This window comes from Hirundo rustica, chromosome 4, assembly GCF_015227805.2.
Source record: "Hirundo rustica isolate bHirRus1 chromosome 4, bHirRus1.pri.v3, whole genome shotgun sequence".
NCBI classification, from domain to species: Eukaryota; Metazoa; Chordata; class Aves; order Passeriformes; family Hirundinidae; genus Hirundo; species Hirundo rustica.
In genome coordinates, this window is record NC_053453.1 from 60379250 (window position 1) to 60389141 (window position 9892).

The 9892-nt window shown below is 41.2% G+C and overlaps 1 protein-coding gene across 2 annotated transcripts; it reads right to left on the minus strand.

Moving 5' to 3' along the window:
• Nucleotides 1–4738: 4738 nt before the first annotated feature.
• LOC120752193 (killer cell lectin-like receptor subfamily G member 1) lies at nt 4739–9616 on the minus strand. Of its 2 annotated transcripts, XM_040062917.2 has the most exons (6): nt 9302–9616; nt 8569–8811; nt 7550–7648; nt 7046–7197; nt 6503–6606; nt 4739–5449 (listed from the first exon to the last, which is right to left on the minus strand). In XM_040062917.2, exons 2-6 carry the CDS (start codon nt 8807–8809, stop codon nt 5317–5319), a joined length of 729 nt encoding a protein of 242 aa, XP_039918851.1. In that variant the 5' UTR covers nt 8810–8811; nt 9302–9616; the 3' UTR covers nt 4739–5316. The 2 variants fall into 2 exon arrangements, with proteins under 2 accessions (XP_039918851.1, XP_039918850.1); XM_040062916.2 differs by lacking the exon at nt 9302–9616 and having other exon boundaries at nt 8569–8924.
• Nucleotides 9617–9892: the final 276 nt, after the last annotated feature.

The window sequence follows — 9892 nt, forward strand, 5'->3', positions numbered from 1 at the left end:
ACATGCCACCTGGTCTAGCAGCATACGCTTGAACAAGATAATAAAGAAACAATTCCAAAAAGGAAAGTAAGCTGTGCTGGGCAATTCAGAGTGTGCTGGCAACAAGAAAAGAACACCGCTCAATGACTTAAAATCTAAGCTTTGCTTGCTAAGGAAGATGATTTAGTGGGTGGCTGGCAATTTCTAGCTGTGAAACACAAACATGCAAACAAAAATAATCCAGCTGAAAACTCCATTTGAGTCTGAGAGTGGTACCAGGGGCAACGAGTCTGTATTGAGCAAGGTTTCTGTAGCAAGGCTGCCAGGCTGCCATGTGCAGGAGCTGCCTCACTGCTACTTCCAGCTAACTTTGACATGGATGTGAACAGCCCAGGGTGCTCCAGGAACCTCAGCCTGTCAAAGCCCACAGAGAATGTGACACTCCTGCTCAAACAGATTTAAGAAAGAGCAACATCCAGAGCAGGGACGCACCTGAGGGACTGTGGTTTGTGGAAAACCCATATCAGAGCAATGAAAATGAGCCAAATGCATGGATTGGCAGAGAGAAATCACTGCATTCCAATCTCAGCTTCCTTCACTGCCCACCACATCCTTGAAGGGACTGGGAGAGATTGAGTGTAAAGCATGGCAAAAACAAGGTAAGGTGGGACAAAGAAGGGTGGGAGTGGTGTTGGACTGAAATTGAGTTGGGAGGAAGAGGAAAAAAAAAGGTGTTTATCTAAATATTTGTTTAATGTTTTTAGTTTTTCTTTTTTTCTCACAGGCTGAGTGAGTAATCAAAAATTTGCTCTAGTTGGTGATCAGTTAAATTAAATTCTCCAAGTCAAGACTGCTTTGGCCATGACAAGTACCCTTACTCCACCTGGTAAAACTGTCCAAGAGCAACCTGGTGGCACAGCTTGTACATGTATCAGTTCCAACTCATGTTTAGCCTTCTGTGTGATGGGGTTCCTGCCCTCAGCAACAATTGTTCTATTGCCTAGTGGAGGTGGCCAGAAAGTCACCAATTTCTTCATTTTCAGGTCAGGCAAGGCTGCTTTAGATTTCTTCACATGTTAATTAATGGTAATTTCTGGTGTCACCAATATGTTACAGCAATGCAAGGTTGTTATGAGTTCCTCTGTTTCTTTCTGATCTGTACCTGAATTATTTGGAACACCAAGGATGTAGTTCAGAGCCTTGGCTGAGCTTTCCCACAACAGCTGTTTGTGCTTTCCTTGTTTTCCTGAGGATTACCAGATTCAGGTCTCATTTTGTCTGACTGATAGCTCTGGGCATGTTGCATCACATGACAAGCCTACCTTCCCTTTCCAAAGCATCCCAAGGTGATCTACAGAGATTGATACTAAAATGATTGTCCTGCTTATAGAAAGGCAGCTGTTCTTTGAGCTGCAGAAAACAAATCATAGATCAGCTACCTACAGGGTAGAAAAAGCATTAAAACGTCAGGGCTCTGAAGCAGGACAGGGGGGATACTGTCTGCTGGAACTGGATCAATGCTTTCAGAAATACTGAAGATAACTCACTCATAAGCAGAGTGTGAAAATTATATTATTTCCAGATGGCATGGTTTTGATTGGAAAAATGAAAGATGTAAGCCTTGCATAATGTGGGAGTTTTGAAAGCAGTAAAAATGAAAGACTAACTTACATAAGGAAAGAACAGAGAAAAATTATATAGGGTGGCTACAATTTGGGGATAGTGTGTTTTCTGTGCAGTTTTGTACTGCCTCCTAAAAAGTATAGAAAAAGAGATGGGTTGAACTATCCTAACCTAGTGTGAGACAGAAAACCTCCTGGCTTTCAACTTTCAACAACTCTCCTAAGCTTTTTCTATTAAGAAGTAACGTCTTAGTGAAAGGACTCAAATAACCACTGCTTACATAACCTATTAATTTGTCTGCCTGGTGTGGTGTAGGAGCTGTGGACAGAGATTAAAAAGTCATCAGATGGAACAGATTCAATAATGTTTGTGCAGGAGACCCAAGACCACAACATTAAGTAGGAGTCACTGCTATGAAATTTAGACAAAAACTTGTCAATCCTGTCAATACTGTGAAAGTATTTACAGTGTAAAGGAGAATAACCATATTCTTCCAGCTGGATAACAATGACAAAGTAACTAATACACTTCTCTGGAGCAAGAAATACTGAGAGCCTTTAAAGGTTAGGAAAGAACATCAGAGGAGCCTTAAGAATTTACACTAGAAGAAAAATATTAGCTGCTTGTTTCTGCTTTCACTGGCATTACAGAAAAGCTTCAGTTTGGGTTTTATCAGAGCATGCTCTGCATCTAAAATCTGAGACAAGATTCTGCTCTAGGCTACATTCCTGGCACTGGGATTGGTAGAGCTGCATGGTAACATCTTGATTAGTCTGTAAACACCAGCTTAAAATCTCTGTCTTTCTCTGGCATCAAAGCAAGTAATTTGATAAAATCAGGTTTCCTTTAAGCAATTTTTTTTTTTTCCCCTGGAGAATGTAACACTAATCAAATGCATTTCATCAAAATACTTGGGAATTTGAAAGAAAGAACAAACAACAAACAGAACAACAAAATAATTAGGAGGTCTGACTCACCTACATGCTTTATTTGATGTCAACTGACAAGACTCCGGTCCAGAAGTAATGGAAGAAAAATTAAAAAGGAATGTAAATTAATTGAAAATATCAAAATGCATGTCTGCAGAAACATTACATTTAATTGGAAGTTTATTTCAAACATATTACTTGCTGCTAGATAATTACTGCTGCAAAGCATATTTTAAAGGTTCAGAGTGCTAAGAAGTGCCAGATCTGGCAGCATCTGCTCCTGTAGGAAGTGGATAAGACAGGTTTTTTTTACACATATTATATTTTCTTCTGCTTTCCAAACTAGCTGCATAAAAGAGTACCTATTCTTAGATGTTCTCAGCTAAAAATCAGCTGAAAGTTCCACCCCAAACCACAATAGTGGAATTTATGGTTATTTCACTCCTCTAATACCCAAAATGCTGGGAACACAAAAGAAGTCAGATCGCAGTGAAAAATTCCCTTCTTCTGTGATTAATATTACAAAACAAAATAGACTAGAGATACAAATTCTTTAAAAAGTACTGATTATCTAAACTTATTTTTTCTCCAGTTTATTTTTCCTGACACTGTACAGAGCAGAACTGCTCTCAAATTGTAGAAGATACCATAAGAAAAAGCTTAGTCATTTAACTCCCTGAAGGCAGCATAGAACAGAAAGCTAACAGGGTTTTCACCAAGACAAAAAGCAAGGCAGATATATTTAATATTCTCACTCTGTTTTTCTGATGAGCAGCTCAGCAATGTACAGTGCCTTTAAAAGAAAGCTGTGCTATAATATTTATTTTTTTCTTAAAATGTGTACACACTGGTTTCATTCCCTAGCTTAAATAACTTCCCCCATCTCCAGTGCAGTCAGTATAGTTTATAAATCTAATAGTTGATAATGGAAAAGTCACAAACTTGCAGAAGTAACACAATCCTATTTCTTGCACGCCTCAGACTCTATAGGGAGAACGGGACAAAAATTCCATGTGCAGAGAAAAGACTTGTATATTTACGAGGAGCTATCATACATATTAAACAGGAGAGGGCTCCTCAGAGGCTGAAACACCCCAGGTGGGAGGAATTTAAAAGCCAAGGATCCTGCCTGGTTCACTTTACATTCTGTTAGGAAGAAAAACAGAAAATAACAGAATTTACTGAAGTATTTGGAGCACCTCTCCTGTCTTTCTCACATGCTGTGTTGGGTTTTGTAGTTCAAAGTGAATACCTCTTATAGAAAACTAATTAACACAAACAAATAAATTTTCAAATTGCTGCTGAACAAGTAACAATTTTAAATTAACTAAGGTATGATGAGAATTAAACACTCTTTAAGATACCTATGAAGAATGCAGGAAAATAATAAGCTACTATTGCATAACTTTAAGTAACCTTACCTTTTTTTTTTTATTTCCAAAGTGGTGGTAAAGATGAGATTTTCAGAAATACTCTTTAGGCAACAACAGTTTTGTCATCTCAAACCTCCTGGCTGTTACACTAGAATCTCAATTTTATTGGTAAAAAACAGCTTTATTTCTGTAACAAACATACTTCTTCCAGCTAATTCTAATAACTTGGTTTTTGACTGCTTAGGACAATGAACCAAACAACAATAATCATCAGTATTTTAAGAAATACTGTCATAAACCACCACCAGATTGTCCCTAAAAAGTCATCAGTTGTCCTGTCATGTAGTCAAGGTGTTGTTGCACAGCACAGGACATTGTGTGATTGTGGCCTACTTGTCACAAAAATTGGAACTATATTTATCTGAATCCCACGGGAAGAAGCCCTGGATGGGCGGTCTGGCAGGACTTCTTTAGGGAGAGAGCTGTTCTGGGGGAAACTCTGAGCAGGGAGTGGAGTAGGGCACTTGAACCATGGCCAAGGTGGGCCTTAGGACAAAGGGAGTGGAAGATGAAGGGCTGCACTCATTTGGCTACAGGAAAAAGTAAATTTGTCAGTCCTTAATCCCTTGGGGTGGGAACTGTTCAGTGGCAGTGGCTGTACTTCTTCTGCTGCAGCGTTATTGCAAAGTATTTCACCCCCTGCTCTCCTGACTGTTCCTGCCACCAGCTTCCTTTTGCCTTTTTATAAATTAACTAATGCACTAAGCAACTATATTGAGGAGGAAAAAAGAAAAAGTGACTACTGAAGAAATTGTTAGAAGCAATTCACGTTTATTTTCAGCTCAGCAGGGCAGCAGGTTCACTCTTTCACAGCTATTTACACAGCAATGTAACACTAGAAGCCATGCTCCAGTTTTCTCCAGGTACAAACGTAAAGCACAGAAGAATTCATGTTAGAAAGGTCCTGGGGACATCTTCTGATCACTTGCAGAAATAGGCCAACTTCAAACTTCAGGCTAGCTTTCAGCTTTGGTGCATGTCACCAGTATCACAAAAGAGGGAAATAAACTCAGAGCTTGCATGAGCTCACAGATTACAAGCTCACTTCTCCCCAGAATTTCAAAACAGCAGTGACAGTGCTCAAGGACCTCTGAAAATGACTGAGAGACTCAGAGAAATTTCTCCTCGCCCTTCTCTACCACTTTGAAGACCGTCTGTCACTAAGTGAGGGCTATGAATGTGAACATCACCAGAGTGATCCTGAATGGAGCCAGGAGCAGCGCTCAGACCTCCTGTGGCAGCTGCATTCATTCCTTGCAGTGCGGCAGGTGGCTCAGGAGCAAGGAACACAGCTCCTCTCAGAGGAACTTCACAGGAATCAGGCCTTAGCACAGCTCCCCAAAGAATACTTCCTAAGACAAGGTCCACAGAGGCCACTGAGCAGATTTCTCACAGATCCATGGGGCAGGGACTTCACAGCTGGAAGCATGGATGGCACCATTCATCAGAACACCACATTTCTGTACCTGGCTGTTGGACTTGATCCTGTGGGAGACAGAGCACACAACCATTGGAATGGAACCCCACTTAGGCAGGGGGAAGAAGATCTCACAGCTTTGGAGGGAAGGGACCTGCTGCAGTTAGACTTAATAAGCTGATGTCAGGAAGGATCCATCCTGGGACACGGGAAGTCTGGCAGTGGGACTTGTGATACCTGGAGCTCAGTGTGAGACTTGCAGTTTGTCAGTCTCACACTGGGCTCTCCGTTTCCCATCACTGAAAAGTAAAATGCTCTGCTCCACAAGGGATTTTTAAAAGCATTTAGGACAGAAAGTATAAAGTATCCCACTAAAAGTATCCAGTTAAAAATCATCTGTGTGGATATGTGAAAGGTGGAAGCCTCTGCTTCATCATTATCCAATCAAGAACTCATTCAGTGCAGAAGAGCATAATGAGGACAAAATGATGAAACAGAAATACAGATACAAACATTCAAGGAATACCAGACAAAACTGCAAAGACCAAAATTCTTCAGCTACTAATTGATGGGCACAACTTTCGACAGGGGCATCCTTGGCGTTCTAACAGAAAAGAAAGGTGGGGTGAAAGTGGAATAGGAGGATTTGAGTACATTCAGGGTGGCCCCATGTGCCTGTGCAAAACTTGTTGAGGAACTTTTAGAGGGCGAGGAGGAAAGCGAGGAGATGAGGTGAAGCAAGGGATGGGTCTGAGCCTCTGGGAGCCGCTGATGATTGCAGGCACAATCGGTGTGGCACAAGTCCTTTGCTTATATGTGTGCCTGTATCCATGTTTGTGTCTCTGGGACACAAAAATGGTGGGACCTACAGACAGGAATGTAGCAGCTGTGTCCATTAGCCTGGGATAGAGACTCCCAGGTCTATGTGCACCATACTGGGCTCTGGCAGCTGTGCAGGAGGAAGCCCTTAGCTGCTAGAGCCCATGGCCACTCTGAACATCCCTTAGCAGCTGCGTTCATTGCTGGTTGACTTTTGTTGAATACCATGAGACTTTTCATGTCAGAGGGGGGGAGGATCTTAAGCCTTTTATCTAAAAGTACAAAGGAAACACTATACTTACTTTTGGTTACTCAGTTTTGAGCCATCTCCCCAGACCCAGTCCCCATCAGTGCCCCTCTGCAAACCAATCCAGTGGAACTTGTTGTGTAGTACCTGGAAGAAGTCCTAGGAGGGATGGAAAGACAGAGAGATCAGTAGCCTCAGAGAAATCCGGTCAAGTCCTGGGTTTTGAAAGGTAAAGAAAGAAGAACTATGTGAGAGAGGAAATTTTGAGGCCATTTCTGAATGTGAACACCTATTCCCTTCCTTCCTAGAGGGACCTGCTTTGTGAGACTCAGCATTTCAGTGTTCCAGGCAGCTTCCCCAGCTGTGGATTCTGAGGGCTGAACCCATGACAAACAAAATGCAGCTGAGGCGGGCACAAAGAAGCAAGTCCCTCTTGTAAAGTGTCTAAGGGAAAGCCTTGTCTTTGCCAATGCAGGGAGGCAGTGGGTGGATCCCAGGAGCCTTTCACACTCTCCCTTCCTTCCAGAGGGAAGGAACTGCCATAACAGTGGGACTTTTTCCCACTTCATCCTGCCCTTGCCCCTGCCAAGGTACCCACCATTTCACTGGTATTGCTGATCACCAGGAGATGAGCTCCCTGCGCCCAGCAGGATTCCTGGCTGGAATTCCAGTCTTTCTCCTCCTTGGAGATGGAGTAACAGCTGCCCCTGTAGGCCACCCACTGCTCAGGGCAGCATGGACATGGACAGCCTGAAAAAGAATCATACATGTCCATTCATTCCATACATTCCCATTCATAGTCATGCCTAATTCCTTATAAACACATTTCACAAATGCATTCTTTCAGAAAATGGTTCTCCCCAGTTATGGTAATGCCATCCCTGGAGCTCTTTTGAGACTGGCAAAGAATCAGAGTCTCTGAAGGAATCTGTGAAGGGCGTCCATTTCCCAGATGGAAATAGGTGTGAGAGCAAGTCTTTTCTTAAAGAGAAGAGGTCCACGTTCTTCTTGGGCCAATAAGCAGATTTCAAGAGCTCTGTTGTGCTCCCTGAAAACGTTCTAAATTCAAACACAGTATTTTCAGTGAAGGAGATTTATTTACCCTTGGTAATAAGATGCCCTGTTATTCCCAGCAATGCCAAGAAGAGGATCCCTAGAATCACTGCAATAATCCAGCAGGTAGTAGAAAAAACAGGACAACCTAACAAGAAGAAAAAGAACAAAAGAACATAAATGTGAGAAAGGTGAGGTTTCTTAATGGGACCAGCTCTAAAAATACAATTCATGTCAAATTGCAGCGTCAGTTTACCTCAAGCTTGCACTCATCTCAGAGTCCAACAGTGTCTGACAGGATTCAATATTCCACACATTGATAATTTAACATTTAAGAATAAATTCGCTTATTTGAAGACATGTGATGTTTCATGAGATTCTGATTTAGCAGAACCTACCACAGCAATGTGTTGGAAGCACAATACAAGTGCAAACTAACAGAATGTAGCAATTTCAATACAGACATGAATCACAATACAAGTATGATTCTCACTGGCAGAATTTATGATATGCTCACCATTGCAATGCTGGCTGGCACCAGGAAGAAATATATATCAGGCTGAGCAATATACATACTGCCCCCATGCTGGTCTGGTTAACTCAGAAAGACATTCACACTCTTTTAATTAACTCATGAACAAAATTTTACACAGCCAGATAATACAATCAGCTGATCCACCCAACTGATACAAATGTTAATCAAAAAAAAATCAGCCACTGCATACTTTATCTGTACATTGCACTTTCCTTTGAGACTCCCTCCCTTGAAATTTACCCCATTAGAGCTGCTTATTGATCAGTCACAACTCAGGTTTCCATCTGAAGGGAAGTCCAAATACTATGAGTGTTTTCGTACAGCAACCACAGAAGTTCTTAGCTCACTCTGCTGGAGCTGCAAGTCTCCAACTTTAACCTACCTTGAACTGTCCATCCCTCCCAATCTCAAACAGCAGGACAGAAAGGAAAAAAAAATTAACATTCAAATGCAAATCTCAAATTCTGACATGAAATTTGCTAGACTGCTTATTTACTAATGCATGTATCTTTTCCATTATTAACAGACTTTACCTTTGTTCTTGGTGTCCCTGTTCCCCTCTGTTCTTTGCCTTCTCCTCTGTCTCTCGGCAGTTCTGTATTTCACATTCTGATAGACGCGCTCATTTTTGTCCCTCTCACATGCTTTTAAGTGTTGCTTTTCTTTACCTTGTTTTACTTGGCATTTAGAAGTCCCATCTGCCACAAAGCCTGGACCTGGATCTGGATTTCCCTGAGGGTCAGCTGAGCTTTGCACAGAGCACTTCGGAATCATTTCTAATGACAGAGCATATTATTAGCAGAAAAGCAATATACAAGGAATGATGTCATACATCAGCTTTTTGGAATACAAAATGGTTTAAGCAATGACAATAGCTCACAAAGGTTGATCTTTCGTGATTAAACTGCTGCTCTGATGGATGCTTCATAAATCATTGTTAGACAGGGAAACTTGCTTTGATAGGGGAGTGAAGTCATCTAGCATTCTTCACATCACATAAATAAACAATTTAGGCTTGACCAAGATGAAAAAGGTGAGGAATTAAAATTTCTCACATAGCAAATGGGTAATTCTAGTGGGATAATTTACAGATTGCATTTCTCTCTCTCACTGCAAGCACCGTCAATGAAAGCAATGCAGGCACATTTGATCCGTATCAACATCCTTAATTATACCCATTTATTTATATCAACAACACAGCAAAACATGCAACACAGCAAACATGAGAGTTTGAGAATTGGGACAAGAAAATTGAGGCGAGGTTACCTTAACTCCACAGGAGGAAGCTGAAATGTAACAGTAGAACAGGGGGTGCCTCTGTCCTATTCTCCATACATGACTCTGCAGGGTGACAAAGTAACCATTACCATCTGACTGAAAAAGGGCAACTGCACATGAGAAATAAGTACTGTGGTGACCCACACAGGAAACTTGAATTCTTCCACTCCAGAACAAAGCTCTATCATTTCAGACTTGTAGTGACAACCATGGCAAGCTGTTCCTGCCATAATTGCACCAACCTCTGTTTGAGCAATTTTTAATGTCATGTTCATGGAACAAGAGAATATATTGAAAGGTTCAATCTGTAGAATCCATTACTAAAATCATATGTTTGTACTGCCAGTCCTTTCCCACAACAACAATTTCACTGACCTGTCCAACAGTATCAGCCTTTCCACTCAACTCTTTGATTTGTGTAGAAAAAAGTTGCTCACGTTTGCTTAAGGATAGGTCAGGACTTCACACAGAAAACAGAAAGTGTAGTGCCTTCAGAAAGGGAGACTTTGCAATTTTTTTTTTTTTTAAATTCTGAGAATAATTAAAAATCTGAAAATATATTTTTATTACAATTTGTGG

Bases quoted from the DNA above. Each gene is read 5' to 3' on its own strand.
- LOC120752193 (XM_040062917.2), bottom strand. From the start codon at position 8,809: ATGATTCCGAAGTGCTCTGTGCAAAGCTCAGCTGACCCTCAGGGAAAT. The intron at 7,649-8,568 runs GTAAAGTCTGTT...TCTTCTTGTTAG, and splicing joins CAGGGACACCAAGAACAAAG to GTTGTCCTGTTTTTTCTACT. The intron at 6,607-7,045 runs GTGGGTACCTTG...CATCCCTCCTAG, and splicing joins TCAGCAATACCAGTGAAATG to GACTTCTTCCAGGTACTACA.